At 49.3% G+C, this 25,643-nt stretch overlaps 8 protein-coding genes across 8 annotated transcripts; 3 read left to right on the forward strand and 5 right to left on the reverse strand.

Annotated features, from left to right (window-relative positions):
• Position 1: 1 nt before the first annotated feature.
• C8Q69DRAFT_162501 (phosphoribosyltransferase-like protein) lies at positions 2 to 1,872 on the forward strand. The gene is made up of 4 exons (XM_028625684.1): positions 2 to 382; positions 455 to 464; positions 516 to 636; positions 696 to 1,872. The coding sequence occupies exons 1-4, from the start codon at positions 124 to 126 to the stop codon at positions 1,761 to 1,763; spliced, it is 1,458 nt and encodes a 485-aa protein (XP_028487832.1). The 5' UTR covers positions 2 to 123; the 3' UTR covers positions 1,764 to 1,872.
• Positions 1,873 to 8,532: 6,660 nt separating this feature from the next.
• C8Q69DRAFT_525794 (putative chromosome segregation protein) lies at positions 8,533 to 12,040 on the forward strand. Its single transcript, XM_028633616.1, has 8 exons — positions 8,533 to 8,762; positions 8,859 to 9,016; positions 9,098 to 9,249; positions 9,317 to 10,263; positions 10,314 to 10,448; positions 10,499 to 10,630; positions 10,680 to 10,975; positions 11,028 to 12,040. Exons 1-8 carry the CDS (start codon positions 8,723 to 8,725, stop codon positions 11,685 to 11,687), a joined length of 2,520 nt encoding a protein of 839 aa, XP_028487833.1. The 5' UTR covers positions 8,533 to 8,722; the 3' UTR covers positions 11,688 to 12,040.
• A 1,489-nt stretch (positions 12,041 to 13,529) lies between these two features.
• C8Q69DRAFT_504833 (hypothetical protein) lies at positions 13,530 to 14,596 on the forward strand (the record flags this gene model as incomplete). The annotated part of the gene is made up of 2 exons (XM_028632639.1): positions 13,530 to 13,827; positions 13,911 to 14,596. The coding sequence occupies 2 exons, from the start codon at positions 13,530 to 13,532 to the stop codon at positions 14,594 to 14,596; spliced, it is 984 nt and encodes a 327-aa protein (XP_028487834.1).
• A 514-nt stretch (positions 14,597 to 15,110) lies between these two features.
• Positions 15,111 to 16,664, reverse strand: C8Q69DRAFT_525796 (hypothetical protein; the record flags this gene model as incomplete). Its single annotated transcript, XM_028633617.1, has 1 exon — positions 15,111 to 16,664. Exon 1 carries the CDS (start codon positions 16,458 to 16,460, stop codon positions 15,111 to 15,113), a length of 1,350 nt encoding a protein of 449 aa, XP_028487835.1. The 5' UTR covers positions 16,461 to 16,664.
• A 188-nt stretch (positions 16,665 to 16,852) lies between these two features.
• C8Q69DRAFT_496453 (beta-lactamase/transpeptidase-like protein) lies at positions 16,853 to 18,998 on the reverse strand. The gene is made up of 3 exons (XM_028632260.1): positions 18,692 to 18,998; positions 17,631 to 18,604; positions 16,853 to 17,543 (listed from the first exon to the last, which is right to left on the reverse strand). Exons 1-3 carry the CDS (start codon positions 18,893 to 18,895, stop codon positions 17,102 to 17,104), a joined length of 1,620 nt encoding a protein of 539 aa, XP_028487836.1. The 5' UTR covers positions 18,896 to 18,998; the 3' UTR covers positions 16,853 to 17,101.
• A 111-nt stretch (positions 18,999 to 19,109) lies between these two features.
• C8Q69DRAFT_414116 (major facilitator superfamily domain-containing protein) lies at positions 19,110 to 21,215 on the reverse strand. Its single transcript, XM_028628331.1, has 2 exons — positions 20,926 to 21,215; positions 19,110 to 20,868 (listed from the first exon to the last, which is right to left on the reverse strand). The coding sequence occupies exons 1-2, from the start codon at positions 21,001 to 21,003 to the stop codon at positions 19,588 to 19,590; spliced, it is 1,359 nt and encodes a 452-aa protein (XP_028487837.1). The 5' UTR covers positions 21,004 to 21,215; the 3' UTR covers positions 19,110 to 19,587.
• Positions 21,216 to 21,940: 725 nt separating this feature from the next.
• On the reverse strand, positions 21,941 to 24,012 carry C8Q69DRAFT_162636 (hypothetical protein). The gene is made up of 4 exons (XM_028625685.1): positions 23,581 to 24,012; positions 23,475 to 23,502; positions 22,897 to 23,410; positions 21,941 to 22,838 (listed from the first exon to the last, which is right to left on the reverse strand). Exons 1-4 carry the CDS (start codon positions 23,781 to 23,783, stop codon positions 22,168 to 22,170), a joined length of 1,416 nt encoding a protein of 471 aa, XP_028487838.1. The 5' UTR covers positions 23,784 to 24,012; the 3' UTR covers positions 21,941 to 22,167.
• A 767-nt stretch (positions 24,013 to 24,779) lies between these two features.
• On the reverse strand, positions 24,780 to 25,602 carry C8Q69DRAFT_162653 (hypothetical protein). The gene is made up of 4 exons (XM_028625686.1): positions 25,388 to 25,602; positions 25,274 to 25,305; positions 25,107 to 25,188; positions 24,780 to 25,042 (listed from the first exon to the last, which is right to left on the reverse strand). Exons 1-4 carry the CDS (start codon positions 25,481 to 25,483, stop codon positions 25,016 to 25,018), a joined length of 237 nt encoding a protein of 78 aa, XP_028487839.1. The 5' UTR covers positions 25,484 to 25,602; the 3' UTR covers positions 24,780 to 25,015.
• Positions 25,603 to 25,643: the final 41 nt, after the last annotated feature.

Below are 25,643 nucleotides of genomic sequence, written 5' to 3' on the forward strand. Positions count from 1 at the left end.
ACACCCAACCAAACCTTTGGTTCACTTCACTTTTTTATCCAGCTTGCTCAACCTCTTGGCCTAGCTTCCATCCGATGTCCTCAACGGCTCTCTTGCTATAGAGGACCCGAACAGACTCCCATAATGAGAGGGGTTCAGATTTTTAGCGGGACATCCCACCCCGTCCTCGCTGAAGCTATCTGTGAGCGCTTGGGTACCGTCCCCGCCAAAGCTCAGCTGGGAAAATTTAGCAATGGCGAGACGAGCGTGAGCATTGGTACCTCTGTCCGCAATCAAGATGTCTACATTGTCCAGAGTGGAAGCAACAAGATCAATGACAGTGTCATGGAGCTCTTGATTATGATCTCGGCCTGCAAAGGCGGCTCCGCAAAGTCTATCACAGGTCGGTAACTCAACCGTGCTCCCACTTGATTGCTTATCGAATATCAGGACAGAATGCTGACTGTGGCTCTAGCGGTGATCCCGTAGGTTGTTAATCCTATGCAGAATACATAATGGACACTGACCTCCTCGAGATACTTTCCGTACTCTCGCCAGTCGAAGAAGAAGAGCCATCGGGGTGCCATCACTGCCCGCATGCTTGCCAATCTCCTTTCCGTGGCTGGAGTCGATCATGTGATAACTCTGGACTTGCATGTATGTACAGCACAAACTCTCCGGAGGCTGTGCACTTGTCTAAGACTGATGTCGAACAGGCGTCCCAGATGCAAGGGTTCTTTGGCAAGCCGGTGGATAATCTCTTTGCCGAGCCATTCATTGCTCGTTGGATCAAGATCAATGTTCCCGGCTGGAAAGACGCTGTCGTCGTCAGTAAGAATGCCGGTGGTACGAAGCGAGTCACTTCTTTGGCCGACACCCTGAAGCTCAACTTCGGAATCGTCACGACTGATAGGCGGCGAACCAAGGTGCCTAACGCTATGAATGACAGCACGATCTTTTTCGATTCCATCGAACAAGATTGTGGAAAGCCTCTACCGAAGGACCCGGCGTCTACTGAGGAGGCAGTTGTTGAAGACTCCAAGCTTCCCTTCACTAATGCAGACCAGCTAGGTCCCTTGCCTCCCTCCAAGACTATGTTTCCTCATGGTCTGCGACCAGAAACCCCTCCTGCAGCCCGTCGTCCGTCCGAGTTGGAGGCTGCCCATGACTATACTGATGGACGTGCCCGAGATGTGATCACCGGTAGATTTGTCCAGGGCCAGCTTGTGGATGACGATTACCCATCTCCTGTCATTTCCACGTCTTCTACTCCTGCAAATGGGGCGGCGAACAAGGAGAATCACGAGAACCTGCCAGATTCCATGATGGCATCCTTTGTGTCCACTTCCTCCGTGCAGCATTCTCTTGCAGGGACCTTCGAGGAGCCTGAGTCTGACGATGACGGCCCCACGTGTCCCCATGGAGCCGAAGATGAGAAGACCATAACTCTCGTGGGAGAGGTTAGGGGTAGGACGGTGTTTTTGGTAGACGACATGATTGACAAGAGTGGCTCTTGGATAATCGCTGCTGAGACGGTGGTCAAACGAGGCGGCGCGCGTAAAGTCTACTGCATTGCTACCCACGGTTTATTTGGGGACAACTCCCTGGAGCAGCTGGAAGCCTGCGAGTCGATCGATTACATTGTCGTAACGAACTCGTTCCCCATCTCACCGATGATGATGAAGACTTCTAAGAAGTTGATCGTCATCGATGTCTCTACCCTACTGTCGGAGGCAATCAGACGGCACCACTATGGCGAAAGGTATGTGGTTCAAGCTGTTTGAGATGATGACAATGAGAAAGTTTCGGTGACTGACAAGCTTCTAGTGTGTCGGCGCTCTTCCAATTGAATGACATTATTTAGGCTACGATGATCATGTATTAAGGTTTCATATTTCGAGGTAGTTATCCTACCATCGCTCAACGAATGTTTACGACAGTGCACTCCATACCGGCTGATATGCCGACGGCGTTAATGTTCACAAAAGGTCACAGGGCATCATTATGGGCAATTACGGCTTGGGGCGGCTCTTTGTATTATCTTACGTGGTCTTCTAGGTAAATTTTCGAACGGTGTCCTTCTATGCGGATCTACACTCTTGAGTGTCCGCAACGTCACTTTCTTCCGTGTGCTTGTTTCATGATTCCCCCAGGATGTTACCTTCATATCACTATGCAGCTGTGAGAATGTCTTGACTTGCTCAGCATGGCATGTCTCTAGTGGGCTATATGTGGATATTTCCATACAGTCCTTCCGAGGACGAGATTTTCAAAAACACATACCAGCGATGCAGAACCTTCGGGGTACTGCAAGAGGATCTTGCGAGAAGGTCAAGGGCTTCCTTGCCTTCTTTCTCACCACAAAGATCATTCTTAACGGAGCGTTGGAAGAACAGACAAACGGGTTCCAGGTGGCTTCCATCTTTCCTCTGCCGTCTTAATGGACGGTAGTAGGCGGATGATCGACGCTTGGTTCCCGTACGAGGAATGAAGGCATCGCTTTTAGAGCCTTTCCATTTGGACTGGCTTTGCGGCTTCTGTCGGTGGAAGCGGTGCAAGAGAACATCTCGGACATTTCGTCAACATTTTCGGGTCTTTTTACTTGCATAGTTAGGACCTTGTGTAATATCATCCAGAATATCATCTTGTTTGCTCGTCTCGGTAGTACAGTACATTGATCTACACGCCTGTGGTAGTGCATTGATTCCTTCCGGGCTGCGGGCTGCAGCAGTTCTCTTTCGCCTCATCTTCAGAACATAGCCACGAGGACGTAGTCTACAAATGTTCAAGCAGGTATCCATCTCCAAGGCAGGGGACATTGTATCTCGTCTCACCGCTCGATTGAGAATTTGTCGTGTGCTCCGGAATTGACTTTGACTATTATTATTGCATATGTATGCCTCGATACTATCCGTCCTTACCGACACTTCATGCACGAGTCAGCACGACAAACAGGTCAAGAATTTGTCATGGTTGTATCGACTGAGTCGGGACTCGATTCGTTTGTGTGGAAAGAAGAGAAACCCGCAATTCCCCGAGATGCGAACAGAGTTTCCCTTGGAGACGAAAGTTGTTAGCTTCTTCTCGGTTTGTTGAGCCGCAAGGGATAGATTGGCGTCTCGGAGAAATGACGGCGCTGCACGATCAATAAAGCCGACTCCATTCATAGCAATCGTGATCTCGCTGATTTCTAGAGCATTCGGGCCTTGCCTCAGGACGGATTGGATTGATTGGAAGACTGACCATTCCATAAGAGCAAGTTGCAGGAAATCAGTCACATAGTACTATATCTACGTAGATCATCTCAAGTCGGACTGTGCTTGGACATCATGGTCGAAAAACAGACACTTCTTCCCTTTTTCAGCTGGTGGGCCAACGCCAATTGGATCGACGAAGCCATGATTCCTCTCGAACAGAAAAGCACATTGACACTGGACCCCTTGGCGATGTGGAGGGCCGGCGTCGGATTTGTTCTCGATAGTATGGCCTCGGCGTCGCTTATTCCTTGCAAACTATCGTGGAATAGTGCCGTGCCTGTCCAACTATGGTAGACGATCCCCAAAAAAAGAGAAGCTCATGGCAGTTATTTCCCCTGATTAACTTATCTTTAGAGGGTCAATCGGTCTAATCTACTACTGACGGGCTTTCTTTCGCAACCAATTTTGATCCGCACTGCGGTTCGACTGATCCGGCTGTAGATAATGCTAGACGGACAATCGAGGACCCTGAAAGCTGGACCAGCACGTTGTGGCCGATCTCTCGTTCTTCTCCGATTGTGCCTGTTGAGATTCGGCCTGGAAGTCTGCTTCCTTTCTGGCCACATGGACAATCGGCTCGGGAGATCCTATGCTGTACTCTCCCGTCCACGTTTTCTCATTTTTGTTCTCTGTGATCTCGTTTTCGCTTCGTGATATCACTGTGTCGCTCCCATTCCCTACACGGAACACTGATCGACGTTTCGGTGCCACGAAGCTCGGGAATAGTAGCAAAGCTGTCGATTGCCGAATCTGATTGTTTTCTCCTAAGCCGAGACGGGTGTTCTCGATTTTGAGCACGACTAGTTAATTGTGACTGACGTCCCAACAATGGAACGTGAAGACTGAAACTAACTTAGCTACTATCTATTGTTATTATTACACTGCCGCTATCCAACGCCGTTGCGATTCCCACCGGACTGGATTACAGACAGACGTTTGCTTTCGGGCCTCATCTTCAGGACAACATGCAGACTTCCGCCCAAGGAATTCTAGAATACTCAGCTCGGAATAAGAATCATATACAAATTAGCTGCTTGTGTGCAGACGGCGACGCACTCAGTCGTACACGGGCCACTATGAAGTCTCCTTCGAGGAGATGATGGGGCCTATCTAGTGTGAGATCTCGAATTTCAGCCTCCACCCAGCCCAAGGTCGATCTTCTTGGATGCGGGAATCAGGCCCAAGCTTGAAATGACAGGCGATGGCCCAGAGTGACGGGCGGGATCTTCCATATAGACGCATCCAGTGGTCGGACAAGATGATGATAACCCGGCCGAACATCAAACCCTAGCGGCTTTTCTCGGGAGCGACCCGGAATGGGGAGGTCTTGGAGACTTTTGAATCATTATTGAGAACGGTCATTAAGCTCTGCCATCTAACTATCTATGTTGATGTGCTTGAAATAGATCCCTGGATGGAACGGGTGACAAGGATCCTTGTCCCTGCTTAGGGCAGCTCCAAGAGCCGGAGTGTCGGGGCTTAAGCCTAGCAGCGTTGGAAAAAGAAATGAACTGCAGCCGTCCCCAAATGACTATATCAATAGCCCCTTGGTTCACTAACCTGGTTGTCGGGACGGCGGACGCCCCGTAGAAAAACCCCGTCCGGTATATGATCTACCTGTGGCTGATCGAGAATACGTCTGCCGCAGCCAGTTATCCTCGATAGCTTGCAGTACCACTGGGAGCGCGCCCCTGTCTTACCTCGAGCACTGCAGGGAACCCCCGGAAGAGTTGTCACAATCGACCGCACTAGGGCTGCTGATAGTCCTTTGATCACGGCGACATCTCCCGCGCGGTGACATCTTGGGTCTCGTGCGGTATTCCGTGGCCTTCTACATGGTCCTGTTTCAAGTTGTGGACTCGTTCAGATTGACCATTTATCAACTAGTGACTGCTTCCTCAAATTCGGGCAGCCTCGCTTTTCAGTTGCTGTGAAACCGGGAAGAAAGGAATAATATGGACGTGCCCTGGATCAGCAGTATCACCTAGTTTCCACCCAGGTTTTTTCTAAATATTGACTTAGATACATAGAACGTTCCTGGTGGACTCCTCGGCACCGAGTTAGCGGAACCCAGGCTAGACTTCTCATTCAAACTCTGCAGTCGAAGCTTTTAGTTAGAACAGTTTAGTGACTGCAGGCTCACCCAATCGGCAGTGCACCGCAGCATAGTTGACCAGCGAAAAACAAAAGGGCGTAGACGCCAACCGCGCAACCTCCTGGGACCAAACTGCTCTAGTCCGTACATCACATCTTCGGGACGGCATCCGCGAAAGAACCTTGGGTTCCTGGGTGGGCGTTTGGTGACGTCTGGACCTGTGAAATGGGGTTCTTCGCTTTTACTCGGATCTCCTGTCAACTATGATCCAAACGATTCCACCCCCCTTTCGGAGACCTCCATGCTTTCCGCGGCCCGAACAAGTGAACTTCTGAAGTTTAGAACCGCCCAGAGCGCCGCGCAGCTGGATCCTCCTTCAAATGTTGGAAACCAGATCGGGGTCGCTTGCATCTGCCCCAGAAAGGCGCAAAGCTGGGGCGCGCACAATGCAGCTGTCCATACTGTTTGTGCAAAGATGAGGAATGCCCCCTCCCCAATCATCCTCTCTTCTGACCCAGATCCGCCTTGTCCCTTGCTACACCAGAGATCACTATCTGGTTCCATCCGAGTACACATGTCGGTTGTGATCCACACGGGAAGGGACGGCCTCCACTGAGCCACGGTTCAACCTCTTGTGCAATCCTGTCGATGTGCGGTGAGTAAACCCATCTTTGACCCGGTTACTTGCGTCTGACTTCATTCGGGATGAACCTTTTAAGAGGAGCTGTATGTCCACATGGAAGAATATCTCTCTGCTCCAGCACTACCAACCAACAATAATACTTTGATGTTGTGCGGATCATCAGTTCTTCAGACCCCTTGGAGAAGTTCTTTGTGATTGACTAGCATATCACTTTCTTTTGTTCACGAATTTGATTCGAGTGCCATTGCGAGTCGTCGCGGATATATTCTTATCATTATCTCCAAGGTAATCTACAGTGATAAAGAATCTCGTTCGTTGAACTCGAGTGTTTGTTTTGTCTGACCCTTTTTTACGGCAGCAATTTCTTTCATTGTTCGCGGATTCGATACATTCATCTGCTATATCTGTCCGCTCAGATTCCTCCTCCTTTCTCTGTTTCTTTTCCGACCTCCAATCTATTCAGTCTATTCAGATTTCTGCGCCTGCTGTCTTGCGTCTGCAGGCAACAGCTAAGCCTGCGTTAGCAGTAATTGGTCCCATCTCTCTGGAGACTCCGCCTGATCACCAATATACAGCGCTAGCCCACGCCCCTAGATTGATCGACAGAGTTCTGATATAGAGTCTCAAACGCGCGCCAATAGTGGCCCCCAAGGAGTGGATTCATTGGACAGACCGATTCAACTCTAAGGTAGAGAAAAACAAAACAGAGATCAATCGCCCGCCATGGCAAACCACTGCTCCGGACACATCTTCGCAATCGTGCAGGCAACAAACGGAAACATCCTGACCTGGCGATGCTCTGATTGCAACTCCGGACCCTTCGTGGCAATATGGCGTTGCAAGCTCTGCGGTCATAACCGCTGCAATGCTTGCTACACCGCTAAAGCTTAGCTTGATGGAGTGTAGCCTTTCCTGTAAGTGCAATCCTGCCTTTCTTGGCCTGTGCGAGTCCCCGCAGCATGGCTCAATTAGTGTTATGCATACCAGCCGCGATACCACGAGGTACGCTGAGGTTGATGAAGATGGCTAATCAAGGTCTCAGAATAGATTGTTCTGGTGCAGCATCTGGATTGGCCGCTCGCCGAACGATGTATCTTTTCGCTGCAAGGTATCGGCGTGTACCTGCAGCAGATCGCGCACTACGCTATTCCGACTATTCTGATATCTTATCGACACGCACATATAGACTTCTTTTGCCACGCACCCGCTCCTTGTTTACTGCGACACCGACTCGCCGGGCGACTGGCAGTTTAATGTTTCCAAAGAATCTCTTTGATGAATTTTACGATAGACGTGCAGCCTCGAGGTCCACCGGATTACCTGCGTTGCACAACACATGATATGGCCATGTCCGCCTTATATTCATTCTCCACCAATGATTGCTTTTACGGTCATCCACCCTGACAGTTGTACCGCATGAAAGACGTTCTCTCGACTCCTATCCGTCTACACGCTTCTCCTTCTATATGGCGCCTCGTTGAATCTCGCTGTCATTGTATCCATTGCATTGTTGGGGTGCATCAGAAACGCCGATTGTCGACACCTGATGCCTCGCAGTTGCAGTTGAACGAGCCCTGTGTACCACTCCCTGTCCCTTGGCATCATTCAATGCGGTTGCGCGGTGACGAGACAGAGTCTTTGCTCTCTGTGACTAGTTTCTGCAACAGGAAAAGTTGTCCCGGTTCCCCTTTCGTGGGACTTCTTGTCTTACCTTCGACTTTTTACGATATTCATTGTCTTGATTTGGCATCCTCGTGATCTCTAGGCGATTTTTGTCTGTCCATCAAAGGTGGGGTATTTATGTGGGTGCACTACCATGGAGCGGTTACATTCATGTGTTCTTCGATTTCGGCGTTACTATTCTATCTAATCTCTGCGTTAAGCGTGTCGATATTTTTGCTGCGCTGGATCATATTTTCGGGGTTCCGGTTTTCGGTTTCTTTCTCTTCTTTTTCAAACTCGGCTTCAAAGCTACATGGGCAGGAAGCATGTGCTGGTGGGGAGTTCACCAGCCACGTCTGTTTCGGGTTACATTTGGTTATCTTCCGGGCGTTCATCTTCTGCACAGGACCAGTTCGCGATAGTCTCGGGGGGCGTTTGTTCCCCCAAAAGTACTGTACGAAGGCGCACTAGACAATGACAATAGAACTATTGCTCGACGAAAACTGGCTGTATTCTTCTGTTTTACTGTACAAGAGTGAGGCTAAGCAAGTCATGGAAGTCTAGAAAGCCAGATTCTCTTCGTTGGTTGTTGGCTCTTTGATGCCCGAAGTGATACTACATATTGATGGGAGCGGTAATGTGCAGCCACGGCCACGAGGTCCTCTGCAGGCTAGCAATCCAAAGTGATCAGATCCAATGGCCCTAAATATCATTTCAGGGAAGAACCACGAGGGTAATAATAATAGTCAACACTACATCCACCATAGCCTATAACTATATCGACTCGCAACCCTGAACCTAAGCCCTAAGCCCTGACGCAGTTCCCGTTCGGGATGTTATAAAGAAGTGGCCCGTGCGTTCATCTGGCGCGCGACGCGTTTGCGGAAACCAAGAGAGACCGACGCGTTCCACCGCTGCGGAGATGCGAAGAGGGAGGTTGTTCTGGTTACCGGAAGTGTTGTTGAAAGACTACGACCTCTGCGATCTGGAGTCGATTCGTGGTTCGAGACACTAATCGATTTTCCAGCCCACGCAATCAACTCATTCCTTTTTCTTCTCTTTCTTTGAACTGCTTCTGTCATCATCATGAGTTCAGAAGCGGTTCGGCCTAGGGGCAGACCAGCCCGTGAGTTTCCCTACGTGATCATTGCTTGCTTTTCAGAAGGGAGGTTATGAGGATGACTTGGATTTTGCTGATGTGCTTTTTGCATTTCAATTGCAGATACGCCTGGAACGACAATTCTCACATACACACCGGATGGAAAACGGGTGATAACCGCTGGATCGAACTCTGCCATCCGAATCTATACCGTTGGGCAGGATGGAGAGCCAACAACAGTGGATGAAGGTGTGGAAGGGCATTTTGGAATTGCAGCTACTGTATGCATGCATATCTTTCTCTCTAATCCTAGCAACCAAACCATTGGAGAAACGCGATGCTTATACATATTTGCAAATTAGAATGACACGTTCGTCATGGGTGCGGAGGATGGGACAGTATGGCAGTATGAGCTGCAGTCAGGGAAAATGGAAAAGCTCCTGGTGCGATGCGCGCTTCCGATTAGAGATCTTGATATCTCAAGAGATGGTGAATGGGTTGCTGTCGCGAGCGAGTAAGCCGATCGATAGTGTTTTTTTTCCTGCTGTTTTTAAGATATGGGAAACTGATATGCAGTATAGCGAATTGACGGTTAAGATTGTCAATGTGGAGGATATGACAAAGGTGAAATATTTGCGCGATCAGAGCAAGGGCTCGAAACATGTCTCTTTCGATCCTAGTGGACGCTATATCGCCGTCTCCTGCACGGATGGATTACTCTACGTATATTCGCTAGCTTCAGAGGAGCCGGAGTTGGTGCGAAAACTGGATGGCGTGATTCGAAGACTTGAAGCAGAGGAAGAAGCTACTTCGAGCGCTGTTTGGCATCCTGATGGGACGGCTTTCGCGACGGCCCAAGCGACTAGGGATATTCTGGTTTTCTCGACGATCGAGTGGGACAAGCAGAAGACCTTTTCTGGGGGTCATAATGGCGAGGTGACGGCCCTGAGCTGGTCTCCGAATGGCGCCCTGCTGGCAACTGCGGGTGCAGATGGCCAGATTCTGCTTTGGGAAACGAAGACACAGAACATCCTACGACGTTACGACTTCGCCAATGTCATCAACCTAGCCTGGCACCCTACGGATAACTGCCTCTCTTTCACTACCTCCGATGGTGAGCTGTTTATTCACGATGATTTTGTGCCTCGTGAGTACACGCCGCTCTTGGAGAAGCCTCTTCAATCTGCTCCTCTCATCTCCGCGCCTCTTGCCGAGACCTCCGGTAATGTCAGACGGCCAGTACCAAGCAGGCCGAAGGAAGGATTGGAGAATAGAGGGAGAGGGGGTACACCGGACTCTTTGGATGATATTCTTGGTCCTATGGATGAGGATGACGATTTCATTGAAGACGACGACGGGGCTGGGTATGCTGAGGGCATTAATGCGTATGGCAAGCGGACGAACGGCCACTTGGATGATCTCGACGGCCACTATGACAAGAAACAGTCTACAGGATTCTGGAAGCCCAAGACACATTCGCCGCTTCAACCAGGAAGCACTCCTTGGCGTGGAAACAGGAGATATCTTTGTAAGAGACCTCATATTTGTACCCAGCAAACACGAACTGAACTTCTCCAGGCTTGAACCTCACTGGATTCGTGTGGACTGTCGATCAGGAGACTCACAACACAGTCACTGTCGAATTCTATGACCGTGAACTGCACCGGAACTTTCATTTTACCGACCCTTATCTATATGACAAGGCTTGCTTGAGTATGACTGCTTATCTGAATCGTGTACGCGGCCTGCTGACAAGATCTTAGACGAAAATGGCACGCTCTTCTCCAGTCCTGCCACGGACGGGAACCCGGCTACGATCTTCTACCGCCCGCATGAGACGTGGACAACCCGGACAGATTGGCGCACCCAGCTACCGGAAGGGGAAGAGGTTAGAGGTGAGTATATGTGACCATGTCGTATAGGATAGTTGTTGACGGTACCTAGCGTTGGCCCTGAGTGACAACTATATTGTGGCGGTCACTACAAAAGACTACGTCCGTGTATATACCCTGTTTGGTACGCCCTACAGGATCTATAGGCAAAAGAGTCCTGCTGTCACATGTGCTGCGTGGCGGGACTATGTCATGACGGTGGGCAACGGGCCTGTAGGAGCCTACGGCCACGCAACCTTGAAATACTCGGTCGAAAATGTGAAGCGAGATGAGATCCATCAGAATGAGGACGTGGTTGCCTTGCCGGAAGGAGCAGAGCTGCGGAGTGTTTTCTTTTCCGACAATGGAGTGAGTAGCCACCGGTCAGAAGTCCTGCTTGATGCATACTAATTCGTTGTAGGACCCCTGTATATACGACTCCGATGGCGTTCTGCTCATTCTCCAGCACTGGCGCATGCAGGGCCAAGCCCGTTGGGTCCCCCTCCTTGACACGAAACAGCTAGAACGTCTGGCTGGTGGGCGCAAGGAGGAGACCTACTGGCCCGTTGCGGTGGCTCAAGATAAGTTCCACTGTATCATCTTGAAGGGTGGAGAGAAGTATCCATACTTCCCGCGACCTTTGCTCAGTGAATTCGACTTCCAAATCCCCATTTCTACGGCTCCACGCAAGGATAACGAGAACGAGGAAGAGGCAGCGGCCCGTAACGACGGCTCTCGCTTCGAAGAGGCCTTTGTCAGGCAAACACTCTTCCTCACCCTCTTCCAAGACCTTCTCTCGTCTACGAATGCTACTCCTAGCCAGCGCACCGAAATGGCACGGAAGGAACTTGAAGTCGACAAGGTCCTTCTGCAGATGCTGGCTGTCGAATGCCGCGAGGGTGAAGAGCGCGGCATGAAGGCCCTCGAGCTTGTCAGTCTCATGAAAGACCGCAGCGGTAAGATGCTCGAGGCGGCCAGTAAGGTGGCTCAGAGATACGGACGGACCGTATTGGAGGATAAGATCCGCGAGATCGCCGAGCGACGAATCATGGGAGAGGATGAGGATGATGAACTTGCCTGACTTGAACCTGTCTGATGATTGTATGTACTCTATATGCGGACTTCCTTTCTTGTTTTCTGGAACACGGGCGTCTTGGAATGCTTAGGATCGACACCAATGAACATAATGCACTATCGAACCCATCTTACATGAACCCCTTTTCACTATCGAGTCTCAGATTACCATCCGAGATCCACTTGTTAGGCTTTGCGAGGACGCACCAGAAAGCCTCCGTGATCACAATAAATAACACTCCGATCGTTTCAGCTCAAACTTTACCCCCACGCACACGCATAGATCAACAACTACCCCATAAAGAATCCCTTGCCTTTCTCCAGATTAGACATCCTCCAAGATGCTGACTCTGCACCAGATAATAACAATAGATAATAAGATATACTTCTAAATTACATTACTCACATGTGTACGAGTAACATACATAGTGTGTGTTATATCCACATGCATATTAGCATCAGCCAGCTACTACTTCCCGAATCTTGCCTCTTCGTATCTGCACGATATATGCAGGACGGAAAGTAGATCTCAAGGAAAATAAACATACATGGTTAGAAAAAGGTAAAAGAATCATGTCCGATTGGATACTATAGACAGCTTTATTTGCCGAGTATTTCTGTAAGTATGGTTATATCAGCTAAAAAAGAAAACGAGAAAAACAGAAAAAAGGAAGAAAATAAAAGGGCGACTTCTGTTTCAGTTGATTCTGTTCTTTTTCTTTTTCTGTTTACTTTTTCTTTTCCTTGCTTTGCTTTTGGCGGTAGTAACAGCGAAGTAAATGTAGTGAGAGATATTATCGGCGCTCACGGCTTCAAAGGAGGCAAGCTGCCAAACGCCACCATCACCCTATTATAAACGGTATAGAACAAACAGCTTAAAGCCACCTATTTCCACCAATATATGATCAAAGAAGACACACCGGAATTGGGAAATGCTCAGGAATAGTAATAGAGGCAGTGCAGTGATATACTATTCAGGATAGAGTCCTCGATAGACTTCGGTACCCTCTAGTTCTTCAAACGATCAAGCTTCTATTACCGGATTAAGTTCCATTCCAATACCTTTGTCTTCTTCAAAGTTATGACTAGAAGAGAAAACGCGATTTGCTGTATGTGCTTGCTTTATCTTATCAGATTTCTTCATGGGATCGGGAAAAAGCCGGTTCTGTGTTCGACAGACTAGAATACGAAACACATAGGGTATATAATACAGTGACTTGTGACTACTTTATTATGGTGAGAAGCTAGGATAATGAATGGTGCTTGTATAGGTATGGGGAAATTTGTCTGTTATTGTCTCCGGAGAGCGTTTCCAGTTCGTTTTCTACTGTGTATACATCGATTAGAGAAATAGGTGGTGAGTGGTAGGTTGAGATGTTGAGATTAGTTCATGTTTATTCTATTGCTGGTAAAACTATCATTGGGTTATTATCCTGCTGCTAGCTGATTGTAATGACTTTCTATAGTTCGAGATAACGTTGATACGGAATTGGATTCCGGTGTCAGACATGCAACCTGCTCGGTTGTGACGATCAGTATTGAAAGAACAACATATCTCTGCCATCCGGGGACAAAATAAACCACAATAAAAGACATACTGACGGGTTAATGGCTGAAAAAAGTCCGTATGTTCGGAATGAATCGGTGGTTTCGATGGGGGCGGCTTGGCTCGGCGAACAAAACGTCATGAGAACTTCTAGGTACGGCGACATCTCCAGCTTCTACTTTTTTCTCCGCAAGCTTCTAGAACTCCGCTACTCCCAAAGGCTTCATCTATGCATCTATCGCGCTCCATCACCGTCCCTTGCGGCTCTGCGTTGGTCTGTAAGCATCATAGACCTTTCTCGTGATGCCGAAACTTCGAGTCTGTCACTCTACTACGCCGCCTATCCAATGCGTCCTCCGTCTTTCTCCGCGTTCATCGCGTCCAGCGCGGTCCTCTCATCGTCTTCGTCCTCGAACCTACGTCTCAAACGCATCCCAGAATCTAGCACAGTGGCGCATCGGACCCCATGAGGAGCTATGGTTCACTCCGTCTTCACCACAGCTCTTCTCGCCAACCGGCGCTGGCGCATTCGATAGTCCAAATGGAGATGCGAATGGTGGCCACCGGCCCCCAGATGAACGGATAATCAAGCTTGGAAAGAGTAAGTGATGAGACTGTTCAACTCGTCCCACCCGTGAGCACATCATATTGGTTTCCAAGATGCTGACCTCAACCAATTGCTAGCTCTACGGATTCTTTCCCCGCTACTACCGACAATGCTTGTAAACCCTCTTCCACCAGAGATCCTCTCCCCGCATGTCACCCTCCATCTTTTCCCGTCGACACACCCACATCTGCCAACAGTCAGGGGTCGAGTACTATATCGTGCAGCCTTGTGGACGGTACCGGTTGCCTGGAGTAGCGTACCGCTGGTCGGAAACGTCAAGCTGCAGATTCTAAGCGAGCGGATGGTTCGCGCAGGAACAGTGATCGATTCTCGGCCAAGCGGCGAAAACGACTGTGGCGATGAGCGGCTTGTTGTACGCTGGAGAACGGAGGCGAGAAATGAACATAATGAGCCAGTCAACTCTGCGCATCAGAGTAGTCGTCAGGCAGCCTCTACAGACGGGACAAACAAGGGTCTCAGCGTCCTCCTTGGAGGCGAAGCGCCCATATTCAAATTGTCCAAGGAAGAGCAATTCACCGGACTCTTCATCTTCTCTTTTGATGAGGAAGGTCGAATCTCCAGCCATACCATCGAACATGCGGATGATGCTGATGGATGGGATCGCACCGCGAAATTCGTCACGTTGACAGACTGGCTGCTTGGGAAAGCACGAGGTTCTATGGATCCGTCCGCAGGCCCTGGGTTGGCTATACATGGTTGCAATAGTCTGGACTCTCTTCGTTCAGGACGGACGCACGCTTGAATACTACGCACAACTGAACGTGGTCAACGCGGCGGTAGATGGCCTTGCCATTCAACTAAGGCTTAGAAGTCACTCCATCTTCCGGAGGAAGCCGCCAGTTCTATCATTTCCACGATGTGGACGGACGCGCTCTTTTCAACGCATACTAATCCGTATCCCTCATTCGTGGCGTGTTTCCGCTGTGCCAGACGACCATATTACTTTATCTCTCCTGTATGATATCCTGTGGATGTCTGATCTCGGTGCTCTGGAGCATTTGTATTGGCGGGTTCCTGCATATCATGATATCTGCATTGTAAGAATAGGCGTAGGCGTTCTTTTCGTGGTTCACTATCTATGTTATGAATATGCTCCGACTCCCATGTATCGCAATCTGATCTCTACTCTGAATATACCCACTATTCCATATCTTATCTTACTGCAATGTATTCTATGCTTTAAAATGATCCGAGGTTGACACTTATCGATCAAGTAGATTCTTTGAGCGTCTCTCTACAAAATGTAGATCTCACCATCAAGGTCTTGGTGGTGGAATTGGACAGGGATTCGGACCATTTCCCACAACGTAGTTTATCAACTGATCTTCCCGGACCGTCAGCCTACTACCAAAAGTAACGCTACTACTAAAAGTAACGTGCAACCAGGAATTATCCATCACGTCATCGAAGCAGCCGCTCTCAATCTGCATCTGTGTCTCCCGCATCGCATCCAATATCTCGCCCACATACCCAAGCATGAAGAGCGTTTTCTTCACAGACACCGTTCGAAGCGTGGAAGAGTGTCTTCGCAGAAACACCGTGAAGTCGGGAACGGACACCCCAAAGCCCTGCACGGTCAGAACTCGCAAATTGGGGAAATACGCCTCTCTGTTGATAGGGACCATTGTGATTCTGATTCCGAAACCAGTAGCCTTGCCCCCGAAAGGGGAACCTGATTCAGAACAATCTTTGAATCTCAGATTGAGCGACTCCAACTTCGTGCAGTATCTGTTCAAATCCCAAGCTTTCATGTCCATTCGAGGTTCGCCCCTATCATGCCAGTTATAGGGAGGAGGATGGGGACTGAACAGTGTGATATCAAGACGCTGGACATGCGGTAAAGAGCTGCGCAGATGAGATCCCCTCGCTAGAAGCATGTTGATCGCGTTGCAGTTCCCTGAATACGCCAGTATCGACAGCTCCTTGCACGGCATCAAGCATTGCAACGCGACTTTGATCGGCCATCCCCCAACCGCATATTGCGAGGGCGCTCTCTTGCTGAGCAGATAGAAAGGTAGCGCCCACGTCCCGTACTTATACAGCATTCCCGATTTCAATCTCAGCGAAAGCGGTATAGTTGCCATGTCCCATTCACTCTGAATCGTGGAACACTTCTCGATAGTGAACCTCTGCAGGGCTTCCCGAAGCCGCTTGACATGCGAGTCCATATCCTTCGACAGCTGCGCCTTCAACGCAGATTGCGCCGCATACAACTGCGCATGCACATCCTTAAAGGTCCTGCATTGGACATGATCCAGCGGATACAGAGCCAGGCCGAAATGTAGCATGAACTCGAACTCGTTGGTCAACGAACCCTGGATTTCTCGAAGGTCCCAGATGATCTCGTGAACGAATGTGCGGAGTTTCTCGTCCTTCGAGATCCTGATGACGTTGTTGTAGGAATCGGTGCAGAAGGTGATGTACAACTTCCGGAAGAGATGTCTGGTTGTTAATTGTGCGTATTTTCTGTTCGTGAGCCGGAATTGTTTCAGGTATAGTGGGCTCAGGGACTCGCAGATCATATCGATGACTTCGATGGGGAGGTCATTTAGATTAGATTTCATGGTCATCGATATCGGAATCGGGGGTTCTCTTTCATTTGGCATCTTGTATGTGGATATGGACGAGCTCGAGTCGAATGATGAGATTGCTAGAAGTGATGAGACGAGATGAGAGGAGAAATTTCGATGAATTAGGACGCGTTGTGAGTGAAAAACATAGAATAGAGACGCGTGGTTAGGTTGTCAAAGAAAGCAGTGTCAGTAAAAAGCAGCAGTGGTGCTAGCATAACACATCAACGAAAACAGTAGGTACGTCGTGTAGTCACGAGAAGCCCTTCAACTGCAGCAGTGCAAGTTATTACGGCCACGTAGCATTTGCTTTAAGTGAAAAACCAGGGGAAATCAACCGTCATTAATGGCAAAGCTCGAAGGAAGTAAATATACTGATTAAGACAGTATTCACGTGCTCGAAGCCAACGAAGTGAGTGAGAGAAGAGTAACGAGTTCCCTTAATACGGAGTCCTGGAAAAAGACTTTAGAATCTATCTAGCTTTGATATAGTACTCTAGAAGCAAGACTTCAGATTAACCCTAGGGACATGTCTGACTCCAGGCAGACAAAGAGCATATAGATGATGGCGTTCATAATATTCGTATTATCAGATCAGCAGTAATAGGTGTATCAGTGGCCACATCATATGCCCAGCTACCCTGAAATAGGTACCAGTTTACATTGAAGATCAAAAACTAGGTATGCTTCCACCAGATCTTCTCTCCTTTGGCTGTCATGGCATCTTCGGCTTCGATTCCCATCAAGTTCACCGAACCGTCAGAACTCAACTGGAACTCAACGCGGGTCGCGGTATTAAGTTCCCAGAAGTCGGCAATCTGGACCCAAAACGTACCTGTGATATGATACAAGCCGAAGACTGTATCCTTAGTATATTCGTTGCTGTTGACGACCGAGCCGCAGAGATCCGGGGAGGTCTTGTTCAAAGTTGAAGGAATTGGAGCACTACGTTTGGGACAGTTGGTAGAAATATTAAGGTCTGGGTAGGCTGGGTGAGAATAGATACCCTCGTAGGCGGAGAGTTTAAGGGGATTCGGCAGTGGAGGGTCGGGAACTGTTGGGTAGAGTAGTGAAATAATGTTGTCCGGTAGGTGAGTTTGGTTGATCATCGCATCGGCTCTATGTGTTATATCAGCATATACCGCTGGTGAAAACTAGCAACATCCCTTGTAGATCAATTGCAACGGGTGAAAGATCGAGGTATACCTTGAACGCCAATCGAACCGCTCTTGAACAGGTATACCCAATTCCTCATCAATAAGATGATAAGCAAGGATATCTGCCGCCGCAATGGTCCCAACCATGTAATTTCCCAATATAGCAAGCCCAAACTTGCGTGACGGCACGAGAACCACGGATGCCCCATAACCATATTGTGCTCCGTCATGGGAAACCAGCATCTGGCCACCGTAGGTCTGCAACAACCATCCTAGGCCATACAGCTCGGGTGACTGAAATGGTTCAGCCACATTGGGGCGCACAATTGAATGGGCACCTAGAAGCATGGCGTAGTTTTCTTCTGAAACAGGTGATCTGCGATGCAAGATAGCGGAGATCCATTTTGCATAGTCTGCCGCAGACGTAAGGATGTTTCCTGCTCCGCGGACTGTCTCCGAATAGACTCTGTTGGTGGGAATGATATTGCCATCAAAATCTACAGAGTACCCCTGAGATATATCCCTATGCGCAGCCTGTGCATGAGAGAGTGAGAGGTACGTCTCCGACATGTTTAATGGTCCCCACAGATTCCGAGCCAGAAAAGAATATAGTGACTGGTTTGTCTTAGTCTCTATGAGGTGCGCCGCTGTGCTGTACATAAGGTTACAGTATTGCCATTGTGTGCGCGGGGAAGCCGTGAGAGGGAGATATTTCATCGACTGGACGACTTCCTGGAGAGTGAGGTTTGCCTTCAAGACCCAGTCATGGCGAGGAAGACCTGAACGGTGTGATAGCATATCGACAATGGTCGTGTGGGCCGTGGACCAGGTATCACTCAAACCAAAGTCTGCAGGAAGGAGAGAATGGATGGTAGTGTCCCATTGGATCTCTGGATAGTTTACATTGTCGTCAATGAGTAGTGAGATGGCAGCTGCCGTGTGAGCTTTTGAGGTGCTCCCAGCGAAGAAGAGAGTGTGTCCAGTCACTCGCTGTGAGGCTTCAATGTCTGACAGACCATAGCCCTTGGGCTGAATTAGCACCAATTTTACGTGTATGCGACATGTAGGATTTCATTTGGCGCAATGGTGCGAGATACGATAGAAACTTACTTTAGTAAAGATCTCATTATCTCGAACTACTGCAATTCCTACGCCAGGGATCTGGAAATGCTCGAGTGCCCATTCAACCTTGTCGTCGAAGGCATCATTCAATGGTGTTTGCGATTGATCCTTTTCTGCTATAAGAGGTTGCTGAAGGGACGCTAGGCTAAGTGTGAGGATCTCAAGAGATATTAATAGCGAAAACAAGTACATATTGGATTGAATGTCAAGGTGATTATGCTGGAAAATTAACAAGATTTTTTTGATGTGATTATAATCTATTCTCAACTTGGATCTCTTTATCTCCAGCAGTCGGTCTTTTCAGGCAACCGCATTTAGCGCTGGTCCGGGACAAGGATCTATATGGAAGATTCGGCGATATCATATATCCGATAAATCTTCACTACTATTTAGAACCGAAGATGGAAGAAAACTCCTGATGATCATTGCTTCTCCTCATACCTGCTACAGATGGGCGCTTGTCTAACATAATATGTTTTCTGTCCGCAATATCAGAGCATGCTCACAAGCAATTAACGAAGGCTAAAGCAAAGAAACTTCAAGTATCTCATATTTCTTTTTTCACGCTACTTATTGGGACGCGGGACGGCGAGAGAAGTCGACTCATTTGTAGTCCTCCTCCAACGTGGCAGAAACATGCACAGCTACACTGGACCAGCCAGTCAGCTGTCCGTTGAAACGGCATATCCAAACATATTCGAACATTAGACATAGGCAGTAGCGAAAAGCTACGTTCTTCAGACATGACTATAATACATCAACTCTCTCAGCAAAGTTGATCCGATAAGAGACACCTGTGTTACCTATTTTTGCCATATTAGAAGCAGAGAACCACGTCGAAAATTTCCAACCACACTGTGAGAAGGGCAGCTATCCACTGATTTTCATGCCTTCGGTGCAGCCTTCGTAGGGGGAGATTTCAAAACCCCAAAGACGAGGGTACAGACCGCCAACATGGCAATGCCACCAGTCGTGTATGCGACTTCTTTTCCGCCCCACCAAAACAGCGAGCAAAACAATATCGGACCAGCTGCTCTGCCGAACTGACCCCAGCTTCGGAGTCTTCCCAACACGATTCCGCGTTCGCCCTCTCCGGCCTCCAAGCTGCCCAAACTATTCAAGCCCGTCACGACGGTTGCGCTGGTGATAGCTAGAAGGCTGCCAGCTGCGTAGAGACCCGAAATCGTGGAGACTCGGGCAAGCAGAAAGAAGGAAACCGTACAAGCCAGAACACCGGCACGGATAGTGACGAGAGGCGGCAGGCGACGAACAACCGTGCCCTGGAGAAGAGAAGCGATGAGGCCCATAAGTGAGAGGAGACGACCATTGAGGGCGGAGGGACTGGATTTATGTCCAGTGTACAGAGTCGCCGTGAGAAAAGGAAGTGAGAACTCCAGACCAGAGAAAGGAAGGAGAAATAGTAGATGAGTGATGTTCAGCAGTGTAGGATGATTGGTATATTGACGAGGACTAGGGGCGGTTTTCGTAGCTTTCTCATTCCCGTTGGACGTTCCATTGGAAGCAGATTGCACATTATTTCCCTTGTTCAACAGTCGCGGATGCGTCTCAGGGAGGCGTAGATATAGGTAGAGGGTCTCGAGAACGATCAGGAACAAGGAGAACCCGGCAGCAGTCGCAAACGGATTGGCCGCCACGGTGGTGATATTCGATAGCGCAGCTCCCAGAGCCGGTCCAAATGTAAATGCGATGCTGAAGCAGGCGCCAACAATGGCCATTGTTGCGCCGCGCTGACTCTCATCACTGATATCCGTTGCGACCGCGTGAGCAATCTGCACATTCCCCTCACTCAACCCACCGACAATGCGACTGGCAAGGAAAGTTCGGAAGTCCGTAGCAGCAACCCAGAGAGCAACGCTCAGAATATTACCAGCCATCGACCACAACAGCGCCGTCCGTCTGCCGCGTCGATCGGATAAGCGGCCTATGAATGGCGCAGCAATGGCCTGGAGAAGGGAGAACAAGGACCCCAGCGCACCACCAAGCAGGACAATGTCATAGCGAGAATCAATCGGTCTAGCGAAGGCATTTTTGTACTCATTAAGGTAGTGGAAGATCCTATTAAGGAGAGATGTCGGAGAGGGGTCTCGACTGCGGTAGAATGCGAGTAGGGAGGGGAACAGAGGCAAAATGAAAGTAAACGATATCTGCGAAAGACAAGTTAGCGCTATACAAGATGAAAAAAAGGGAATCCAGAAGCTCACCAGGTCCAGAAGTAGCGATATGAATAAAACCTTTAGAATGCTCCTGCGCTGGGCAGGAGAAACTGTTGTTGACGGCATCGTCGCAAGCTGGTGACTCGGTGGCTCAAGAAGTATGCTGGAAGAAAAGAAAATAGAGAAGAAGAATCAACCCAAGGACATGTATCCAGCACGCCACGGGGAGAGAAAAGGAAACAATAGGTCAAATGTTAATACAGGACAGACACCGATAATGAGAGAAGTTTCGCGAGAGGACAATGTTCGGATCCTCATTAGCAAGCATTTGATAGTTGATCTTCAAGCTGTTTCAGGCACGGACGGTGTTTCGTCACACCAGAACACGCTATTGTTTTAGCCGCGTTTCGACGAATTAACTAGACTACATATGATCTTGTCGTATAGCATAATTAATCGATCATGTCCAAAGCTCCCAACCAACTTGTCCATGGCGATTTCTCCACATCCAACCATGCCTCAATGATTGTTGGGATTGCTAGGATTCTTACAGCTGCTACGAAAGGCGCCGTCACATATAGCAATGGTGTGTCATAAGTATGGCAGCTACCAAAGCTTACAAGTCTTGGTACATTAATGGAAAATAGCTTCGTAGCATCCGAATCCGATCGTGATATTTCGTTCCTCATGAATGAACCGCTCACGCAATCCCATCCGCGCGGCCAACCGATAACTGCCTCCCTGCTGACATCAACCTCCGCTCTCAACCATACCGAAACCAGCAGAGCAGGCTGGAAAGCACGGAGGCAAAATGAAAATAAAATACATGAGTCCATAATAAAACTGCAAATGCGAGTAACATGAAGAGAACATGGGGCCTTGGCCGCTCACTAAAAAGAGGTAAAGGGGAATCTTTCTAGAGAAACACAAACGGAGAAAAGAGAAGAAGCGGGAAAAGACACTATGCACGCTCAGTAATCGCAGATGGTCATACACATCAAGTAGTAACTTTTTGAGTCTGAAAATCATAGGGAGTCGAAACCAGAAGGATTATATCCTCCCGAAGTTCGCCCAGAGACCTCATATGCAACTCATGTTTTACCTTTTTTGGGCCCGAAAGAACATGCTTCATAACCGACAACGCCGACAGAGGATGGACAAGAAGAGACAAGTCAGAGGAGGAGCAACACAGGTGGCCAGACGCGGGGCACGAGGACTGTAGGCGCGATCGGTATTCACTGCGACGATGGGAGTCAAGTTTTAGACCCGGAGGATGGTGATGTAAAGCGTCTACTGCGCAGCAATAGGGGCGGCAGATCCGTTAGAATTCTGTTGACCACCGAAGCCACCTCGTCCGCGTCCACCGCGGAACTCGCCGCGGCCACGGCCTCTGCCCCTGAATTCACCTCGGCCACCGCGGCCACGGAATCCATCACCGCGTCCACGTCCACGTCCTCGACCACGTTGGCTGGGCTGTCTCTGGTGGTGAACAACCGGTTCGAAGCCATCGCCCTCTCCCTTGGCAGGGGCTGCGGTAGGCTTAGGGACGTCCTCAGCCCAGTTGTTAGAACCGTGGACGGCCGCAGGAGTGTTCTGAATACCGGTATCGGTCTCAGTGGGATCGCGCGGCACTTCGACCCAGCCATCAGCGTTGGTTGAAGCTGCCAAAGAATCAGAAGCTTGCGGGTCCCAGGAATGTGCCTGAGCATTGGCTCCATCTTCAGCGATAGTCTGAGGAGGAGCTGCGGACGTTGGCTCTGGCTGCGAAGCCGCAGAGTCCGCAAAGCCATTGGAGGTAGCACTCTGGACGGCCACAGAGCTGTCCTGGAGTTCAGTTGCGCCAGCATTGGCGAGAGTAGGATCGGAGGCCGCGGTAGTCTCGGCAGCTGGGGCCTCTTCAGTCCAGGCACCCTCCACGGGAGCCGGAGCATACTCCTCAGAAGCCTGCTTCACTTTGCCGTCTAGGTAGCCGCTGTCAGGATACAAGTGTAGACAATCTCGTGGGTCGGAGACACTTACAAGATACTTCTAGCGCTTCCCCTTCGACGCTAATGATATTCTCTTCCACACCTTCAATCAGCTTTAGCATTGAGTCGACCGCTTCGTCAGTGCCACCGTAGACCTGGAACAGGACACCCTCGAAGGCACGGCTCTCAGCAGAGGTCTCATCACCAGCACGTCTCATGGCGGCAGCAGCACGCAAGAACTTGCTCAAGATCAGAAGTTGGTCTCTGAAGCTCTTTTTGTTGGACTCTGCTGCCTCAGCGAGAACCTTCTCTCGCACTGCATCCAATTCTTCCTTATGTACCTTCTCCAGAGAACTCTTCTGATTGGCAAGACGTTCCTCATAGTGAGAGGCAAACTGCTTGTACTGAGCGATCTGTTCCTCGAGCTGTGCAACGTTGGCTTGCAGGGCTGGTTTCTTCAGTGCCTGTGCCTTCTGGTCCTGGTTGATCTTCTTCTCCGCGACGAGCTCATCGAGCGACTTTCCGGGATTCTCTGCAATAATACTGTCGACTTTAGAGGTGGAGTTCTATGAGGAAGACAAGTCACGTTAGTGGGAAGCACAATGGCCGCGTACGGTGTCGGTGACGTACCAGCTTCTTCACAGCGTTGCGCAAGCTCCTACGGAGAAAATAAGTCAGCATACTGTCCGACACAGTAAGGAATACCCTTAAAGGAGGGTATACAAAGGACACTTACTTCTGGAGGTCTCTCATAACGGCGCTCTCAAACGAGTCAGTAGCTCCATTGACCGACTCCGTTGGAGTCGAAGGAGTGTCAGGAATCGAAGCTGGGGCTGCATTGGAAACATTGTTGGAACCGGAGCTCTTTGCGCGCTTCTTCTTAGCACCCTTAGGCTCTGCAGGCGCTGGGGGGTTGTTGGTAATGGTGACTGCAGACATTGTGATGGAGGTGAGTCGGTTGATGTTGTTGGGGGATAATGGAGCGAAAAGAGAACACCAGTTCTGGGGGAGGTAGATAGGAAAAACGACGATATTAACTAGTTAGTGATAGGTAGACGCGTGTATGTAAGCACAGCTGTAGGGCTGCTGGTGTCTGAGCTATTATTATGGAGAATTGGAGATGTGGAAAGAGAAGCGGGAGATGGTGACGAGTGAGGTTTGGGCGAAGTCGAGCGAACCGGGCGGAGAAAAAGAGCTGCCACTTAAATAGAGCTCCGCCTTGGTCGCGTGGTTTTCTTTGTAGAGCATTTGTGTACACTGGGTTTCCCCCAACGACTCGCCCAGTATTAATATCGAGTGGCAGCAGCCCTTTAAAAATCGTACTACTAATATACTAGTCATTCATGATTTTCATGGGACAATCACACAAATACGACCAACTTCTTGGCCGAGCTTGCATATGTTTGTTGGAGATGGCCTACCTCCTAATGCTGCCCTTATCGAAGATATTTCCCCATGGATATAGGTCTCGACATACAAGAGAACGTACACCCCCTGAAATAAAATGTGCTGTCTTCCCAAAACCTGGGCTTTGCACTGGTTGGGCCGGCCTTAGATGGCCTTGGGCTTACAGACATCTAGTAGCAAGTAGAGATCAATCTTCCCATGCAATCGTTTCAGTATTCGCCCATACTAGTCAAGCATGGCTATCTACCGCGATACCTTCTGCCGTTTTTTTTTTTACATATTGTCGTTGCTAGGTCTGCTGCTAGAGATGAAGGTCATGACTGGATGACGAGTGCACAGATCCTGTCTGACAATATGGATAGGAGGGTAGCAGGCCAAGTATTGATTTCATGATTCCCAGACATGGATGCCTATGGACGGGTAACCTACTTCGTTGGCAGATTGATGATTTTTCACCTGTAATCTGACTCCTCGACTGGTGGGAATGGACCCGACGGAATAGAATTAATACCGATGGGAATGAGACATTGGCGAGCACCACCTATGTAGCTGGGCTGGAGCTGGAGCTGAAGAGTTCCCATTGGTATCGCGTTTATATTTCACGTTGCTTCAACTAGTCAACGTTGGGGGTATCATATCATAGACTCGAGGCGTTGTGCAAAATCCCGAAACTCCTTTATCCCAGGTACCCCAGAAAGAGAAACAATGTAGTCCGGCCATAGCGCCATAACAAACAAGATATAAAACACGTGTCGAAAAATCGATCAACCTTTGAACTTGCGTAGGGTCATCTGCAAACCCCATCAGTCAGTCTCACCGTAAGGCAAAAGGCGTGGGGACGAGGCGCAACCATACCTCAGTGACCTTCCGCACACTCTTTGCAGAGATACCTTTCTCCCCGGCTCGACGTGAACGTATAGATGCTTCGCGCATGAGTCTGACGAATAAACTTGTCAATCTCGATCCAAGGAGAGGTAGAGCGCATCAGGCTAATCTGCCTGATGAGCAGCGATCGCACTCACTCTTGCATGAAGAGCATGTAGTCAAGGAAGATCTGAAGAAATGAGATTTATTAGCAACTTGGAGGGGAAAACACCAAAGACAATAGCTGTAAAAGAGCCATGGATAGTGCTTACCAAGATATCCGCGTTCTTGCTGAGGCTCCGATTCGAATGCGCTTTGACGATGCGCTTAACCGTGGCGCGGGGATAGAGCTTTTGCGTCGCAACCATTTTCGTCTTCAAGAGGTGATTATAGACTCGAAGGCCACCTTGAAGGATATTGCAGCGATCTCGTCTTCAGGTAATAAAAGTGGTTGATGAGTTGTTGGGAAGCTCTCCCGCAAGTCGAGTTCTCTGTTTACATTCGTTTGTTCCGCGGCTGGGGTGGGTC

Source organism: Paecilomyces variotii (genome assembly GCF_004022145.1).
Source record: "Paecilomyces variotii strain CBS 101075 chromosome Unknown C8Q69scaffold_2, whole genome shotgun sequence".
NCBI classification, from domain to species: Eukaryota; Fungi; Ascomycota; class Eurotiomycetes; order Eurotiales; family Thermoascaceae; genus Paecilomyces; species Paecilomyces variotii.

What these genes read in the sequence shown, in the direction of transcription:
- C8Q69DRAFT_162501 (XM_028625684.1), top strand. Translation starts at nt 124, where the DNA reads ATGAGAGGGGTTCAGATTTTTAGCGGGACATCCCACCCCGTCCTCGCT. An exon ending in TGATAACTCTGGACTTGCAT is followed by an intron (nt 637 to 695) that starts GTATGTACAGCA and finishes GATGTCGAACAG; the next exon opens with GCGTCCCAGATGCAAGGGTT.
- C8Q69DRAFT_162653 (XM_028625686.1), bottom strand. Translation starts at nt 25,483, where the DNA reads ATGGTTGCGACGCAAAAGCTCTATCCCCGCGCCACGGTTAAGCGCATC. An exon ending in GCAAGAACGCGGATATCTTG is followed by an intron (nt 25,306 to 25,387) that starts GTAAGCACTATC and finishes TCATTTCTTCAG; the next exon opens with ATCTTCCTTGACTACATGCT. An exon ending in GTGTGCGGAAGGTCACTGAG is followed by an intron (nt 25,043 to 25,106) that starts GTATGGTTGCGC and finishes TGGGGTTTGCAG; the next exon opens with ATGACCCTACGCAAGTTCAA.
- C8Q69DRAFT_414116 (XM_028628331.1), bottom strand. Translation starts at nt 21,003, where the DNA reads ATGCCGTCAACAACAGTTTCTCCTGCCCAGCGCAGGAGCATTCTAAAG. An exon ending in TATCGCTACTTCTGGACCTG is followed by an intron (nt 20,869 to 20,925) that starts GTGAGCTTCTGG and finishes TGTCTTTCGCAG; the next exon opens with ATATCGTTTACTTTCATTTT.
- C8Q69DRAFT_496453 (XM_028632260.1), bottom strand. Translation starts at nt 18,895, where the DNA reads ATGTACTTGTTTTCGCTATTAATATCTCTTGAGATCCTCACACTTAGC. An exon ending in ATAATGAGATCTTTACTAAA is followed by an intron (nt 18,605 to 18,691) that starts GTAAGTTTCTAT and finishes ATTCAGCCCAAG; the next exon opens with GGCTATGGTCTGTCAGACAT. An exon ending in CGGTTCGATTGGCGTTCAAG is followed by an intron (nt 17,544 to 17,630) that starts GTATACCTCGAT and finishes TATAACACATAG; the next exon opens with AGCCGATGCGATGATCAACC.
- C8Q69DRAFT_162636 (XM_028625685.1), bottom strand. Translation starts at nt 23,783, where the DNA reads ATGTCTGCAGTCACCATTACCAACAACCCCCCAGCGCCTGCAGAGCCT. An exon ending in GTTATGAGAGACCTCCAGAA is followed by an intron (nt 23,503 to 23,580) that starts GTAAGTGTCCTT and finishes TTTTCTCCGTAG; the next exon opens with GAGCTTGCGCAACGCTGTGA. An exon ending in GGAAGCGCTAGAAGTATCTT is followed by an intron (nt 22,839 to 22,896) that starts GTAAGTGTCTCC and finishes GCGGCTACCTAG; the next exon opens with ACGGCAAAGTGAAGCAGGCT.
- C8Q69DRAFT_525794 (XM_028633616.1), top strand. Translation starts at nt 8,723, where the DNA reads ATGAGTTCAGAAGCGGTTCGGCCTAGGGGCAGACCAGCCC. An exon ending in TGGAAACAGGAGATATCTTT is followed by an intron (nt 10,264 to 10,313) that starts GTAAGAGACCTC and finishes GAACTTCTCCAG; the next exon opens with GCTTGAACCTCACTGGATTC. An exon ending in GGAAGGGGAAGAGGTTAGAG is followed by an intron (nt 10,631 to 10,679) that starts GTGAGTATATGT and finishes GACGGTACCTAG; the next exon opens with CGTTGGCCCTGAGTGACAAC.